Here is a 17,175-nt window from a genome sequence, read left to right on the forward strand (position 1 = left end):
CCAGGCAGGGATGATGGAATCAGTGTTAGGTCAGTCTGAAATAAAGATGAGTGGACACGGAAGTCCCTCCGGATTTTATTTACACATTACTCCTCAGGATCATCTATGTTGTGCATTGAGAAGTCTACCTGTACTCCCTCTTTTTCTTTCTCCCGGTAGACCACAGACATGAGAAATAGACGTGTTTGTGCACATGCGTGTGTGGGGGGGACACACACATCACTTCTTTCACCGTAGCATGGGCCTCACCAACAGGGTTAGCCATCACTGACATTTTTATGGATTCTTTGACAATCAATTGAGTACTATACATGCCAAGCATGACACTGACGGTGAAAAAAATGGAATAAGGCATGAGGCCCACCTTTCGAGAGCTACGCCTAAAGGAAAAGACAAATAAGCAAAATGTTGTAATGGAAGTATACATGTGGCTGCCCCGTGAACCTGGGGATAGGGAAGGGTCAGGGAAGCTTGTTGGAGCAGATGGCTGAAGTCTCAAGGTCACCTGGGAGTCAGGTTGAAGGAATGGAGAGGGAGATGAGATTGAAGGGAGCTTTTTCAGGACCTGAAATTGCTCAGTATGGACAAAGAATATGGAGCCACCGATGGGCAGGAGCGTTGATCCGACAGCTTCATCCGTCATGGCATAGAGTATGGATTGTTCCAGTTCCATCCACTGGGGACAACGCATCTGCTACAGAGACTCCAACCCCAAAGTCTGGGGGCTCCGCAGTAGGGCTCGAGATAGTAGGCACCATTTAGCTGAAACATAGGCCAGGAAACGGCCTTCCCATCCATTAGGGCTACACACAAATACAGATGGTGCCTCATCTCCCCATGTGGATGTAATTTCAGTGTTTGCCAGAGGGGATTCTGGGGAATACTATCCTTTGCAAAGACAGGGTCTGGGGAAGGGGGTTTAAGATACTCAGCCTGCGATATTGTCCCCTTAGACATTCATAAAGTTCATTAACCTTTGAGCCCTAACGTTAAGGCTCTAAGAAGTCCTGCAGTAAAGCAACACATTTAATCTTGCCAGGTAGCTCAAATTCATTTCATTTGGAAGCATTTCATCTTTATAGCACCATTAAAATGTCACGGAACACTTGAAAAAGCTGGATAGACTTCTCAGGCCTCCAGCTAGAGCCTGTTCAGAGCAGAGCGCATCCTAGGTTATGGGCTGGGGTGTTGCCCAGCATTCCTAGGGCAGCCCACTGCTGTGGAGCCTTTCTGAGCAGATGAGGGCTGCTGTGGCTGGTGCTGGCAGCACAGACCTCACTGTCGTGAGTCAGGCAGCCACCCCTGCTCACTTGGATCTAAAGCACTTGGCCAACAGCTTGATTGTGGCCACCTCTGAGATGAGTCCATGACTGACTTCTCCAAAAAAGTGGTTGAAGTTCGCAGCAGAGCCCTAGACCCCAGATCAGTGAAGCTGTCTGACCACATCACCTCGGTGTCCCTGGAGGATGCTGGTTTTCACTCTCTGAATCTCAAAGGCGGGCTCAGGCACTTCTGGAGGGCAGGTGCTCTCTTCTGGTTCATCTCCCCATTGGATGAGCCAGTGATGTTCAGGTGGAGCTGCCTCTGGCACCCAGGGTGACTGAGGGCAGCACTAGGGTGACACTTTGGAGAAGGCCGAGAGGACCCTGAAGAGTCAGCACTGATCAGAGAGCCCGAGCCTGTGAGTGCTGAGCTGGGCCCATGAACGATGTGGCCACAGCATTAGAATATGCTGCAAGGCCAGACCGAGCCCCGGCCCCCAGTCCGGGATTCTGACCTGCAGGGCATTTGGTCAAAGAGTATATCCAACTCTTCTGGCAGGACCAACCACTTCCCTCACACGTCCACCTTTATTAACCTGTGGGTATGCTCCACTGTTCAACCTCCTAGGATTAGTTTTGTGTTGATGCTTCAATATTTCAAGAAGTGCTTCCTTTTCTTTAGCCTTAAAACACCTCATTTCCAGTCTCAAGGACTGCCCCTGACCTTTGATGTTGAGGGTAAGAAGACCATGTGTCTGAGCCAATCCTCCCTTTTATAACATTGATTATGATCTTTGTGATTTCATCTTCCCAGGCAGGAGACATTCTGCCATTGACTCATTAGCTCCTATTTATCTGTTACTCACTCATTCATTCCGCAAATATTTCCAAAGGCCCCTCTAGTTACCAGGCATTTTCCAAGTGCTAGAAATAGTGAACAAAACAGACAATCCCTATTCTCTTATAGAAGATCTTTTTAAAAAAAAATACAACGTGACATGCAAAGTACTCTGGTAGGCCCTTCAGAAGTTTTCTCAGGGAAGAAGATAAAAGATGTAAATAACTGGTATCTTGTCTGGGAATTTTTGCTTACAAATAACAAGATCCCACTCAAGCAGCTCAAGTTAAAAAGTGGGGAAACTGTTAAGGATCAGATGTCCCACGGAATTAAATGCAGGAACCAAAGCAATCGGCTCAAACGGCCACCCTCCCTTCTGGTTACATTTACATCCTTATTCATTCACCCTTTCTCCCTTCTTCCCTTTCTCTCATGTCTCCCCTTTGTCTAAACATCCTTCCTTATTCACTTCTCCCCTTCACCCCTCTAAGATGTGACCGGGGAAGGAAATAGTTGGTATCTCAACTGCAAAAGGAGACAAGATAGAGTGTAATTAGGGCAGAAGAGCAAGGGCCACCAGAGTTGGGAGGTGGGCAGATACCTTAGAACTCCATGGAATCAGGGAAGTCTTTCTGGAGGAGGTGCTGTTTGAGTGGGGCCTGGTGTGAGCAGAATCTGGATGCCCAGTAGAGAGCAGGGACCTTTCCCAGAACAGAGAACCACGTGAGTAGAGGGGAGCACAGAGGGTAAGAATGCCAACCGAGAGCACAGGGCAACAGGCAGAAAGGATCCTTCCTGATCATCCAACTTACCATCCTCCCTCCATCCCTGTGATCCTGTACCTGGATTTGTCTTCAGAGTGGCCAGGACTCTGCTGGTCTGCGGGCTAGACTACAGGAGCAGATGGGCTACAACTGAAGGGGCCCGGGGCAGGCAGGGTGATAAGATCACAGCTGGGCAGGGCAGGGATGGGAGAAATGCTGCCCAGCAGAGACACCGAGCCCCGAGCAATGTGACAGGAAGGTTTAACCAGGTGGCAAAAGGGGTGGCAGCTCCCTCCCACCCACCTGTGTGTGACTCCACAGGTGACAGGAGCTTGGATGAACAAGTCAGATGGCCTCCCGTCCGCCAGTGATTTGCTGCCTGATCACTGGCATCAAGCCACCGGATGGCTTGGGGGTCCTCTGTATTTATTGGCACTAAAAAACGACTGTTGCGTCAGTCATACCTGATGACCTGAGCGTGCCCCCTGGCTCTGGGCTGGGGCTTCCTGGAGCAGGTAAGTTGAGCTTTGCATCCTCTGCACCTAGAGGTACAAAATCTAAAAGCCTTTTCACAACCCTGCCTTCTTTTGTTTAACCAGGAGCAGGAGGATTCATGTGAAGCATCTGCAGCGGGGCCGGTGCTTTTATATCAGCATCTTGTGTTGATCTTACACCAAGTCAGTAAAGTAGGGAATGTCCCCCCTCTTCAGTAAGAAAACTGAGACTCAGGAGTCCAGATACCTGTCGGAGGTCACACTGTTCATGGCAGGGCTGGGACTTGAGCGCTCTGGCCCCAAACGCTTCCTGCTGGGGTGCCACCAGGTGCGCCTCCCCAAGACCTGGGTTGGCAGGTCGCTGGGTCCGGCTTGGGGTGGGTCCGAGGCTGCTGCACGGGGCACGGGGGCTCCAGATGGTTTTGCTGGAAGAGGTGCCACGCTCCCTTCCACAGGCCTCTCCTGGACTCCCCAGTGAGCTCGGTACCAGCAATGTGATTAAAGACAGCTACCTCTCACAGGCCGTTCCCTGCAGGTGTGGTGGATGGGCTTGGAGTCAGACGCACCCGAGTGCACCTGCCACGCACACTAGAAGCCAGAAGTGACAAGGCTTTCCCATATCGGGTGCCAGCCCAGGCAGAGCCCTGTCATAGGTAGCTCCTGCTCAGAGTCACACTCAAGACACAAGAGTTGCTGTCTGTCAGTCTTCTGCTTGAAGCATTGTCATCGTCGGGGAGTAGCTACTGGGCATCTGATGGATCTTGGATCTGGTGTCCTGGGTACAAGTTCCTTCCAGGAAACTACCTGCTATGCGATGTCTTGATTTCCTCTTCTCCGAAACAGGGGTGGCAAACAATGTGTCCTGGGGACCGGGATAGCGCTGTTGTAAGGAAAACCTGAAGCCACATCAAGTGTGTTACAGGCTGTGAAGCATTGCCTGGTGTTATTGTTAGGAGGAGCTCAAGTGCAAGGTCACAGGCCTTTCTTTCTGTAAGCTCTGTGAGGAGGAGGAGGGCTTCCCCATGAGACCAGCTTTCACCTCGCCCAGCAAGCCCCGTTCACTTAGGGTCCAATCTGCAGACGGCAGTCTTAGCTGTAGCCCTGCCTGGGGTTGAAGCTGAACTTCCTCACCCTGGAGTGTGGTTTAGAGGGAGATAGTCAAACTTATGTGCAACAGAACCACCTGGGGAGCTTTTGAAGTTCGGATTCAAGGGCTTCCCACCCAGAGATTCTAATGCATTAGGTCTGAGATGGGGCCAGAAAAATGATTTTTTTAGACGTTTGTCAAGTGAAGTTGAATTGCAGGCAAGGGCCAGTTAAAGAGGGCCCAGCTCAGAGTCTCAGAGGTTGGCACAGTCTCCTGGAGGAGGCCTCTGGGTAGCTCCAGTCTCCTGGCATGTGGGGGTGGAGAGGTTGGGGGTTTGTTTCTCTTGCAGAGGACCAGCAAGCGTCCCTTTATGCTGACGGGAAGCTGGAAAGAGTGTTTGGAAAAGAAAAGCGAAGGTGGTCGCTGCAAAGAGCCCCAGCAGGCTTCGGCAGGGATGCCAAGCGGCTGTGAGCCTCAGCCCGCAGCAGGGGGAACTGGGAGCCAGAACTGCGACAGGCAGAGGGGCCTAGGGACCGGTTAACAGGGCGTGTCCTTCTGTCTCTCTCCAGATCGTGTTCCGGAAGATCAGCGATGTGAAGCGGGAAGAGGAAGAGCGCATGAAACGGAAGAATGAGGCCCCTCTGATCTTGCCGCCAGACCACCCTGTGCGGAGACTCTTCCAGAGGTTCCGGCAGCAGAAAGAGGCCAGGCTGGCGGCGGAGAGGGGCGGCCGGGACCTGGACGACCTGGACGTGGAGAAGGGCAGTATCCTCGCGGAGCACGCCTCCGCCAACCACAGCCTGGCCAAGGCCAGCGTGGTCACCGTGCGCGAGAGCCCCGCCACGCCCGTGCCCTTCCCTGCGGCCTGCCCTCCAGCGCTGGGCGCGTTGGACCAGGCCAAGCTGCAGGCGCCGGGCTCTGAGTGCCAGGGCGCCAAGGCGGGCGGCGGCGACTGCGCCAAGCGCAAGGGCTGGGCCCGCTTCAAAGATGCTTGCGGGAAGGGCGAGGACTGGAACAAGGTGTCCAAGGCCGAGTCCATGGAGACGCTCCCCGAGAGGACCAAGGCGTCAGGGGAGGCCACACTGAAGAAGACGGATTCGTGCGACAGCGGCATCACCAAGAGCGACCTGCGCCTGGACAACGTCAGTGAGGCCAGGAGCCCCCAGGACCGCAGCCCCATCCTGGCGGAGGTCAAGCACTCCTTCTACCCCATCCCGGAGCAGACGCTGCAGGCCACCCTCCTGGAGGTGAAACATGAGCTGAAGGAGGACATCAAGGCCCTGAACGCCAAAATGGCAAACATCGAGAAACAGCTCTCTGAGATTCTCAGGATATTAACTTCCAGAAGACCCTCCCAGTCCCCTCAGGAGCTGTTCGAAATATCCAGGCCCCAGTCCCCGGAATCGGAGGGAGACATCTTCGGAGCGAGCTGAGAGGCCCGTTAACACAGAGTCGAAGACGAAAACGCACCACCCCGCCCTAGGCAACACCCCCACCACACACACCTACATGACCAACCACTTTCCGAGTAGGCTCTTCCTGACAGAAAGTCCAGGTGGGACCGGTTGCTCAGGCTCACGCTGTCTCTGGAAGCCGTGGGAAGCGGAGCGTGCGGCCCCACGCCAGCTTCAGTGGAACTGCCTTTGCACAGTCTCGCAAGAGGGGGCATGCTGTCTACGGGTGTTTTCCTTCATTTTTAATTTTTTACTGCCATGATATTTGTAAAAGGTGAAAACTACCAGGAAAGAGCAGCAGCCATGTGGCTATTGGTGGGGGAGCACCGAGAACCCCTCACATATATACCATGCTGGGCTCCTTCGCCAAGAACCCCAAAGACTAAGGTGGGCCCAGGGATTTCCCAGCATTCCCTGTCCTTGTACAGCCTTTGTCTGACCTCATCGTATATTTTCCTACAGTCGTCATTTGTAACAAGCTCGGGACAAGGGGAGCCTGAGGGACAGGGTGGGCGGGGCCTTTCAACTTCTGGCTCCCGTGGTTAAGGCCAAAAAGCAGCTGAGGTGCCTCCCAGAGACGCTGAGAGCCGAGAACCCTCGGGTCTCCTTTCCCCAAAGAGGTGAGCCATGCGCAAGAGCTGGAGAGGGGCCCTTGGGATCCAGAGATTCTCCGCAGCTGGCTCTACGGGACGGCTTCACGCCACTGGCCTCATCACACAGGCCCCTCTGCTTCTTTTCCTTCCCAACCTCTCCCCTCGTGCTCCTGTGGCAATCCTCAGGGTAGGGGGCATCGGCAGGAAGGGCCATGAGCCCAGAGTTGCTTCCTTAGCAAAGCAGACACACACACACACAACCTCAGAAAAATCATTGTAGCAAGTGCTATGTTTATAACTCTCAATGGGGTCGCCCTTCAGAAGTTTGAATTTTGTTCACAGCATGCGGTCACTACAGGACACGTGGGAGCCAGGGTTGGCCTTAGTTTAAAACTAATCTCTCTGCCTCCTACTGAAGTCAGTAGGACTCCAAGAGAAACCGTGACAGATCACAGGGCCATGATTGTATGCACTCGCTTCAGGAGCTGGAAAAAGAATGAGGCACTGGGTTTTCCAGCTCTCTGGTGAACGGATGGAGAGCAATTACGGTCCATGGGGAGGTTCCAAGCTCACAACCAGGCTCGTGGAGTGGCCTGTGCCACAGTGCTGGGGATGCCCCACTGCCTCTTCTGACCTGGGGTTCGGTCATTTGTGTGCTTGGGTTTCTTTCAATGGTGCCTGAGAAAGGCAAGAGAAGAGGTCTCTCCTAAGCAAGGTGGGGCTCACCCAGGTGTATGTCAGCAGAGAGGAACCAGACTCTTAAAAATTGACAAGAACTGAAGGTTGAAAGCTCAGTTCTAAGAACTCCGCTTCGAGAGCGTGCAGTCAGCGGTGCAGATGGTCTGGGCCGTAGTGACAGCAGGGAATCGTCCCGGCATTGACCTTGTGCACGTGTCATGCTGCAGCAGCCCCATCCTGACCACCTCTGCCTGGCGTTCACTGCTTTGCTGCGAAGATTCCAGACCCAGTGCTGATCTCCCTCATACTGAGGGGGACCTGACAGGTTGGGACCTTTCCTACCAAAGATACTCAGTGATTCTGAAAGCCTGCTGTCTGGGCCCACCCGCCCACCTGCTCAGTGGCCATGGCAGGGCCCAGGACTTGGCCCTCGCTTGTCTGTGTGGAGTGGCACTGTCCTCTCCTGGCTCTCAGGGTTGGCACAGATGGTCCAGGGGAGCAAAGTCTGGAGGCCGAGGCCAGGTGCCTTCCCCTGAGGCCCTGCACCCTCTTGTAGCTTCTCACTTGGGCTGGCCCCAGACTACCTAAGGCTGAGAAATTGTTAGATTTAGCTGCAGATGGAAGCATACAAAGAAGGGGAAGTGAAATTTCCTGACGCTGAGTCATGATTGTTTGTGATTTTGGATAAAGCCTTGGGCTTTCCCTGTCTTTATCTTGAGAAGCTGCTAACTGGTCGTTGGGCAGAGGCTGTAAAATATCTAGAATCCCATCTACCAGCTTCCCCTCAGGTTTGCTGTCCTTAAATGTGCTCCTTCACCAGCTTCCCAAGTTCTGAACCTGCGACATTTAAAGCAGAGATAGGGTCCTAATGACTCTCACATTCAGCGTCAGAAGCACCTGCCCAGCTCTCCAGGGACTCGATGACAGGCTGCCCCCTGCCCCAGCCCCCTGCAGGCCAGTGGTGAGGCCCTTCCACTTCCCTTCATCTCTGCCTGAGGGGCACGGGTGTCTATTCAGAAATGAATCCCCATCTGGGTTTGAGCGGCACAGATGCTGATGCGTGAGGCTCTGAAGTCCAGACCTGGTGGGGAGGGGAAGGATAAAGCTCCATGAATGTATTCCTACGACTGACTCTTAGGATCCAAACTGGGCTTGACCAGAAGCCTAGATCTGTTCATCTCGAGGTCTTGGGGCCCATGATACAGGCTCGTGTGAGTGACGGTGTAGTGGACATGCTTTTGTCCTCCATCTAAGGATTTTAGGGACTTTTGCTGTAACTGTCTTCTCTGGGAAGAAGAAACATTTTTTTTAAACCAGCCAAACCTTCTCTTCTTTCATTTTTATGCTTTGGGCTAACCACCCACTCTTGCCCGAACGCTGCTCTGGGCTCCCGAGCAAGGACCATGAGCTTCAGATCCCACCGACTGAGCCTTCCCCTAGAAGCCGGCCATGCAGCATTCTCCAGCGAGCATGTGCACTGACCGATAAAGAGCAGAGGGGCCAGGGTGATGCCTTTGAATTACAGTAGTGAATTCTTCAGCAAACCTACGAGCACCTTCCGTTACCGTGGGGAAAATCTTTTACTATAGCTCTAAGTTCTGCTTCAGTCCTAGGATGTAAGAAATTAATGTGTTTAGTGGTATCCTCCAAAAGCCGAATACGAGGGAGAGTTTTAACAGGCTTAGGCGGTAAGGTTTCAGCACTAGAGAAGGGACATTCTGCTCGAGGAAGGAGTTAGAATAGGGCAAAGGTAGCTATGGAGGAGGTGGAGCGACGGGGCTGGGGAAACCGCAGTTGGTGCGGCCAAGGAAGGGGCTTCAAACGCTTTAAAATCTATTTTTTGTTATTTTCTTCAGTTAATTTACACGTGGTATTGTGTGGAGGCAAGTTTAGAATCCTGACTACTTAGAAGCCTCTAGGTACCAATGAAAATCGTTTTCTCATTTAGATTCCTTAGTTCGATGACTGTGATCTTCTAACTCACTCTGGAGAAAAGTTTAGGGAGATTGAGAATTCCTCATAAGGACCACTTACCACCTTTAGTAAGGTTGGCCCATGATGCCAAAATGCACATGAAGCAAAAATATGCTTTTTAAACATAAAGCCAGCTGGAGACCCTGAAGGAGGGCCACCTTTTGAGCATTTAGATGCCTGGGAATAAACCCCAGCTATTTTCTTGAGAGCAAATAAAAAATTCCTAAATCGTCTGAAGGGGGCGCTTTCAGGATTGGGAGTTGTAGTTTGTCTTCCTGGGACTGTGCCTTTCACGGACACACTTTTCGCCTCGAGGACAGCCTTTGACCTGGTTGTCTGACTCACGACCAGGGATCTCCTGTCACACAGAAATTTTCCTGGTGGTTGGCTGTCAGTCTGGCCTTTCCGTGATCAATTTATCTTCTCTCGGAGTCTTTTGCTTTGGAGAGCAAGTCTTTCGTAAGGAGGTGGCAAGCACTTTAGTAGATTTATTTGCCGGACCCATGACCACTGATATTATTTTTGGTTTTTGCTTTCAAAAATTCCAAAGTAATTATACCAAAATTATAGCGCACTCCTAACAAGAAAACAAGTGAATAGGACGAATGCTGAAACGGAAAGAATGAAGCATTTGAACAGGTTCTGCATAAAGTAGCGGAGCTCAGCCAAAGGGTAGGAGCCCAGAATCCTAGAGGAGACTCCGCAAACTGGAAGCAAGGGAGACTCGCGAAAGCGATGAGCACGAACAGCTCAGTGAGGACACCCCTCTCAATTCCGAGGGAAAACCAAGGGTCACTGTCCCTTGGGGGTTGTCTCCTTCGCAGTTAGGGACAGGCAACCTGTAGGAAACTGTAGGCGAGTCCTGAATTGCAACTCCTCTGCTATTCCTGAAAACTCAGCTCCTTTGACAATTTTGAGCTTGCCTCTTTCCTTAGGTTGACAGAGCCAACTGTCAAAGTGTTGCCCAAGCCTCTGTGGGGACTAAACAAATGCCTTAGGGACACCAGGCACAGAAGGAGCCTCATCTCCCCTTGTTGCATGGACCACCCTACGGCACATGCACCTTCTGGGAAATTTTGGGAGCCCTGGTGGAGATACAAGTCTATGTGCATTCGATGAACAGACTGTACAGTGTTTTGCAATAAAGATGTTTAGCCTTAAGACCCTTGAATGGAACTCCAGCTGTGGTGGAGCTGCCAATACTCTTCCCCTTTCCTCCCCTACACATAGTGTTGCTTAAACAGGAGGCCCACTGCGGGCGCTCGGGCCCCCGGACAGCCTCTCTTCCGTGTAAATCATTGCACTGCCTTCTCGCTTGCTTCAGCAAGGACTACCTTCACCAGCTCTCGTGCCCTCCGGCTGGGGCGGTACCACCGTCCTCTCACGCTGACTGCAGCCGTCAGAGAGACCACCATTCTTCCAGGAACCGAGGAGTTCACCTGGAGAAGTTGTCATTCCCACCCCACCCCCACCCCCACAGATCAAAAGAATCAATGTGAATTTACCTGAAGCTTAAGTTAGTTTCACATGAAAGTTCCTTTTCATGGGAGCCTATCAGACTTTTTCTGGAACCTCTAGAACTGGACTTGAATTGCCTGCAGGTGCCGGACCCTGCGGGTGCCCCCCGGCCAGCCACAAAACTTTTCTTAGAGCCATTGTCTCTTTCTCTGTGACTTCTGGACCCATTCGTTGTACGAGGAGGAGTCCACGGATCTTGTATCAGGATATGGGCTGCTCTTATGTTAAGAAAGATGCAATCCCCCAATGAATGTATTCTCTTAATATTCAGACACTGTATTTGTGCGTCGGTCGGATGGTCCACGGCCAACATTCTGCCAACACCGCAAGGTCACCTACTCACAAGTAGTTTGTCACTCTGGGGCTTCTCCTTATACAAACACTCTCTCCACTGAGTCCTGCCAAATCCTTCACTGGCTTTTCTTTTTCCTTTGCATCTGTCACTTTGTCCAAATGAGCATGAATAAAGAGAAGTGCAAATGAGTTGATACTATTTTTGTGGCCAGCGGAGGATGCTGCCAGGAACTCCCCGGTATGTCTGCAACATGGGGATGTTAGGAGGAACATGTGGGCCCCTCCATTGGTGATATTCCCTTCTCAACATTTTTAAACAAGCACAAATGATATTTGTAAAAAAAAGTTAAATTTTATTTATTATGGTAATAAACTATTTTATACATGATGCTTACTTTGGCCTTTTCTTACATCATTTCAATTGGGTGTTCTGACCTAAAAGGACAGAACAAGGATGGTGCTTCCATTTCTTCCCAGAGCTCGGCAAGCCCTGATTCAGAAGCACCTACAGTTGTGGTTTTTGGAGAACTTAAATTCTAGAGACACCAAGATTGTGTGTCGAAGTACCACATGGCAAGGTAACTCCTGTGAAGTTGCTTTGCAATGTGACCTTGAACTAGAGCTGTGCCTGCTACACCAGTGTACAGAGATGCCTTCACAACCAGGCATCAACGGAAAATCGTGGTATGACACGTTGATTTAACGCATATCCGCAACTGCCCTCCGCTTAGAGGTGAACTTTATTCTTTTTTTTTTTTAAGTGTGGGGAGATTTAAAGATTTTTTATTTATTTATTTATCTTAAGAGGGGAAGGAGAGAGGAAGAGAAACATCAATGTATGGTTGCCTTTCGTGCATCCCCTGCTGGGAGTTGGCCTGCAGGGAACCAGCCTGCAACCCAGGCATGTGCCCTGACTGGGAATCGAACCGCGATCCTCTGGTTCGCAAGCCCGCACTCAATCCACTGAGCTACACCAGCCAGGGCCTGAACTTTATTCTTAACAGTTTGGATTCACATCTGTATAAGACATGAATGCTTTCCCACCATTTACAATACCGTGTGAAAAAACTGGACCTTTTCAGAATGACTCAGTGTCCACAGCGTGAGTTGGATGTGTGCTTAACTCACTGATGGTCTTGGGAGCCATGAAGGTAGAGAACAGCGTGGCCCCAAACTAACTGGTCCTACACATCAGCACTGTTTCAGCTGTGCTGCAGTTTTAATGGGTATTGCTTCTTGCCCATGGCCAGCTTCTCCACAGTACTGCCAACCCGACCTCTTATTTAACACCGACGGACCGCGTTTCAAAGACAGTACTTTTCTTTTTACTGCAGGACTCTGCTTGATCTCATAAGGCCACACCCTATTATTTAATCACATCCCAGATAAGCATAATAAAAATAACGGATATAGTGCTTAAAATTCCAAATGATTAATGTTCATTTTGAAGTTCTCACCTAATAAAGCACTAAACACTGCTTGCTTTAGATAGCCTCAAAGGAGGGAAAAAAATTCTTTGTGGATACAATCTTTGTAATTAACCAAAAGGACTAGTGATACAGAGCCAAGGAATATGCTTTGGGTGCCAGATGGGTTTCAACTATTAGAAAAAGAGAGATTTTGTTGCTTTGTTTTTAAATAGAACAGTTTCCCTGAAGAAAGGCCTGGAGAGCGTCCCGGCAGGCGCAGAAAGGTCAGCCCTGTGGGGGTTGCCCGGCTTCCCGATGGCTGGCCCTGTTGAATGGATATGTTTGCTAGAAAACAGACTCATTATGTGACGGTTAATTTCTTACACTTAGTCAACAATTATATTATGATGATTATTTTAAATAAGCAAGTGAGCCAGTATCAGTTTTTCTAAGGAGAATCCCCTCCCACTAAATTACTACTCTCCCAATATATAGATCATTATACAACTATACACGATTGATACATATTTTTTGCTAGGTCTTCAGTCTTGAATAGAATGAAGGGTTTTCTGCTGTCACTTCAAACAGATTAATCTAAAGAAATGATACAATACTGCTAAGGCTCTCGGGTGGTCCTAAGAACTAGTCAAAGTGACCGAAGACGTGGCTGTCCCTCAGACGTCTCGCTTGCCTCCTTGTGGAGCGTCTTGGCCATCACATCTGGAGCTCCTTGGGTTTTGCTAGGTTGGGGTCAGAAGGTCCTGGGGCTGGGAGCGACCTTGGACCTTGTCTAGCTGTTTCCCAGCCCCAAGCCCGAAGCTGCCCAGGGCCGAGGACTGCAAATGTGACATGTCAGAAGCTCCCCAGCTGGAGCTGCTCAGGCTGCTCAGGCTCCTCAAGTCTTTCCGTTAAAGCAACTCCAAGACTTTAGGTCTCATGCACCAAGAGAGAGATACCACTATTTTCACACGATAGTTGGGGGATAGCAAGAAGCTAGACGAAGAAAACAATGGTCCCGGATGATCGACATACTGGTTACTGAGTCCTCAAATGCACAGCTAAACAGTCATCATTTACTGACTCCTGAGAACCACTCCAATCATATCATGGCTGAAAGCCAGTTCAGAATTATTACTCTCAAATACAGGGTATGGCTCAAAGAATGTCCTTTCTTACAAAAGCATAAGCATCACACTCAAGCATGCCTTAATGACATTTTGGGTGAAATGTTCAAATTACAACTATAAATTATTATACCCATATCGCTACCCTACCAACCACACTCCAGCAAGCCTTACTTCCTCTGGACCCCATATAGTTCAACAGAGTTTAATGAATGAATAAACTTACCTTGTATAAATGGTGTCTCTGAGGAGTTCAGAATCTTTCCTATATATTTATATATGCACATACACTTCCTTACGACCATCTTCACACTCCCTCTCTGTCCCTCTCGGAAAGCCCTCCCCTTTCAGCCACATTCTCTCCAACAGACCACAAATCCCAAACCAGTGTCAGTCCGTGAGGTGGTCCTGTATTCATTTGAGTGCTCACTCTCCCCCAGCCTCATGCCCTCCTTAAAAATACCCAGTGCCTTGGAATCGCCTGCCTATGTCTCCTTTACTGAGCCAGCTGCCAAAGCCCCGCTGCCCTGCTCTGCTGGCCCCTGTGGCCTCTGCCTTCTGCTGCTGCCCGCTCAGGTCATCTGCATCTGCCCCACTTCCAAACAGAGTGGCTCGGAAAAAAGAACATCAGCAAAATGACTGGTCCCGCACTCTGAGAGTTTAAATCGCGTTGAGTTAATAACCACAGCCAGCACACAGTAACAAATCATTAATATGAGACAGTCTGACACAGACCAGGGCCAAGTGAACCCAAGACGATTCAAGTCATGTGCTTGAGATGCGTTACATTCTCCCATCACTGGCAACACTACGGATTCAAATTGTGAAAAGTTTGTTCACTTACCCCTACCCCCACTGCTCTAAAAAACCCAAAAACCTGAAGCCAAACAAGTATTCTGAATTATCTGCCACTCTAGGCCATTAGTAGATTGTCAACACCTTTCCAGAGGAATGAAGAATTAAGAGTTATGTAAGTGTGTTTAAACATTTTCCTACAAAAATATTTAAAACCATTCTACAAAAAAAAAGTGAGTTATATGATAGAAAAAAGCTCCACTTTATTTGAAACAAAACCAAACAGTATAAAGCACTGAATCCAAACCACTGAGTGGGAAGACGCCGGTGGGACTTGCATGGGGAGAGGAGCCATTCTTACCCTTTGTGACGTGCCTGATGGCACCTGTCTGCGGTGTGCTGTCCCCTGGGTTTTAAATTCTGCTTCCTTATGTGGACGTGACGCACTGTCAGGTAGAAGCTCTGCACGTTGACTGCTCTGCAAATCTAGGAAACAAGCAGCCAAGTGCAGATCGCCATGATGAAGTTCAAAAACGGGTCTCCTTGCATACATACTCCTTGGAATGTCACAGAAAATATTCTACCTTCTTTACTGGGTAATTAGAAACACAGCTGTGAGTCTGCCACCTCCTTGCTGAGACCACACTGCAGGGCATGGGGAAGGGGGCACATAAATGTCACAAAATGTTTCAGAAATATTGCCCAATGAAGGACAGGCCTGCCACCAGTCAGGATTTTTGGGCCTCAGTCAAGAAAATGCCCATTACACTTAATTCTTAGTAAAGTAGAAAAAACCCAAAGGGCCTCTGGGCCCTGGGGACCACAGTGTCACAGGGGGCAGATGGGCAGGACACTACAGCTGGACCCCAGCTCACTCAATGGGAGCTGGATGGTATGGGGAGATGGTCTCTGTGTTCCTGAAGGTGGGAGACTCTGATTGTCGGTTTTCTAGGAGAGTTCAAGCTTCCAGTCTCGGAGTGAAATAACTTCCACAAAGGAGGAACAGGTCAAGCGCTGGCCCCTTGGAGGTCATCCAGGGCTGTGAGGGCAGGGAGAAGCACCATTTGCCTTGGAGGCCGAGAGCAAGGCCGGCCTGGGCCCACAACACTAGTTCTCGGAGTATGTCTGGGCCCAGGCAATGCCCACGTGGGAGTAGCAGTACAGGAATCCCAGGACGGAGAGGGTCACCCACGGCCAGCCTGCAGTGGGACAGAGATGAAAGAGCAGTTAGAAACGCCTGGGTGGGACCTGCCACTGGTACAACCTGTTCCCCTTCAGAGAAGGCAACCTAAGAAAGGACACAGGCTTCGGTTTACAGCTTAAGACACGAGCCTCCTGGAAAGTTTGCTCTCACTGGAATGCCATTGAGTCGAAGCTCACATCCCCACTGGGTCAGCATTGAATGAGGGGTGTGCTATCATAAATGCAAATTATGTTTAGAAATAGGACAAGCTTTTAAAGAATACATATTTAGAAGACTAAGGCAGTTAATAATAACAAAAAAAACCATACATGAGACTCATAATAAATCTCAAATTATTATATTAAATCTCAAGTAAATCTCAAATGACCAATGATTATATTGCATTGAGTATCATCGGTAAGCACACAGACAGGAGAGCCTAAATTAAACATTTGCTTTCAAAACTCACACCTTTTAGTGGTTCCTCCTACAAGTACTGCGAATATCTGATGTTCTTTTCTTTGTCCTCCTCATTTTAATTAACAGCCCTTTCTGCTGAGGACTTGTTTCTTCACCATCTCTGTGTCTTACACGTTTCACTTATTCAAACTTTTATCGGGGACTTTGGGGAGCCGGGGGTGCTGTGGAAGGCACCGGATGCCAAAAGAGAAAGATCTAGGCCTACGGTGCTCGCACTGCAGCTTGGCAAAGACAGGCACACGCCACTGGGATTTATGAGCCCTGGGTATGAGCTCAACAATGATGCGTGCAGAGCACATGTGAACTGGAGCGCGTGGGGTGAGCAAGAATTTGTCAGATGCAAAGGGACAGGGACAAGGTACCAGAGGGATCACCTGGACTGTGAACATCACAGGCCCCTTGAGGAACAGGGATCATGTGATGTGGCTACCACACAGGGAGGGGCAGGAGTAGGGAGGAGGGGGTGGGGAGCCACTGGGGTTATTACAATTGGGGAAGGCTCTCTTCTCGCCACGCCAGCCATTAGCAGCTACTACTATTAACACGGCAGCACGGTGGTTAAGAGCGTGGACTCTGAAGGGGAATTAGACACAGGCTCAAGTCCTGGCCCTGCCCCCTGCCAGCTGTGTGCCCCTGAGCAACTGAAGAAACATCAAGTGTAAAAGGAGCAGGGACAGAGCATCTTACTTACGTGTCTTTATAAGGCCCCACGGACTGAACTATGTCCCCCAGCCAAACTCATATGCTGAGACCCTGATCCCCAGGGTGCTGACCGTGAGAGGCAGAGCCTCTGGGAGGTAAATAGGACGAGATGAGGTGGTGAGGGTGGGGCCCTCATGATGGGATCGGTGCCCTTATTAGAAGAGATACCAGCGAGTTTGCTTCCCTTCCTTTCCCCGCTCTCTTGTTTTACCGTAAAGGACACAGTGGGAAGGCAGTTGACTTTAAGCCAGGAGGAGGGTCCTTACCAGGAACCAAATTAGCTGGCACCTTGATCTTAGACTTCCCAGCTTCCAGAACTGTGAGGAACAAATGGCTGTCGTTTAAGCCACCCAGTCTGGTATTTTGTTATGGCAGTGTGAGCTAACTGAGACATAAGGGTTCTGTCCAGTGACGGCCCTTGGCCTACGGTGGGCACTACCGAAAGGCAGCGACAGTGGAGATGAGAGGGCAGAGAAATCTTTCTCCAATAAGACTGGAGCAACTTCAGGGAGGTCAAGCCCTAAGG

At 50.1% G+C, this 17,175-nt stretch overlaps 2 protein-coding genes across 3 annotated transcripts in view; one reads left to right on the plus strand and one right to left on the minus strand.

The window, feature by feature from the left end:
- KCNH1 (potassium voltage-gated channel subfamily H member 1) overlaps nt 1–6,503 on the plus strand; it is a 320,423-nt gene extending 313,920 nt beyond the window's left edge. Inside the window, exon 11 of the mRNA XM_037027620.1 lies at nt 5,015–6,503. Coding sequence (XP_036883515.1) covers nt 5,015–5,878 — 864 coding nt within the window. The 3' untranslated portion in view covers nt 5,879–6,503. The remainder of the gene's footprint in view (nt 1–5,014) is intronic.
- Nucleotides 6,504–14,539: 8,036 nt separating this feature from the next.
- Nucleotides 14,540–17,175, minus strand: part of HHAT (hedgehog acyltransferase) — a 241,023-nt gene continuing 238,387 nt past the window's right edge. For both annotated transcript variants that reach the window (XM_037027606.1, XM_037027605.1), the window contains one exon: nt 14,540–15,483. In XM_037027606.1, coding sequence (XP_036883501.1) covers nt 15,392–15,483 — 92 coding nt within the window. In that variant the 3' untranslated portion in view covers nt 14,540–15,391. The remainder of the gene's footprint in view (nt 15,484–17,175) is intronic.

This window comes from Sturnira hondurensis, unplaced genomic scaffold, assembly GCF_014824575.4.
Source record: "Sturnira hondurensis isolate 20B ecotype Veracruz unplaced genomic scaffold, ASM1482457v3 Scaffold0019216, whole genome shotgun sequence".
Taxonomy (NCBI): domain Eukaryota; kingdom Metazoa; phylum Chordata; class Mammalia; order Chiroptera; family Phyllostomidae; genus Sturnira; species Sturnira hondurensis.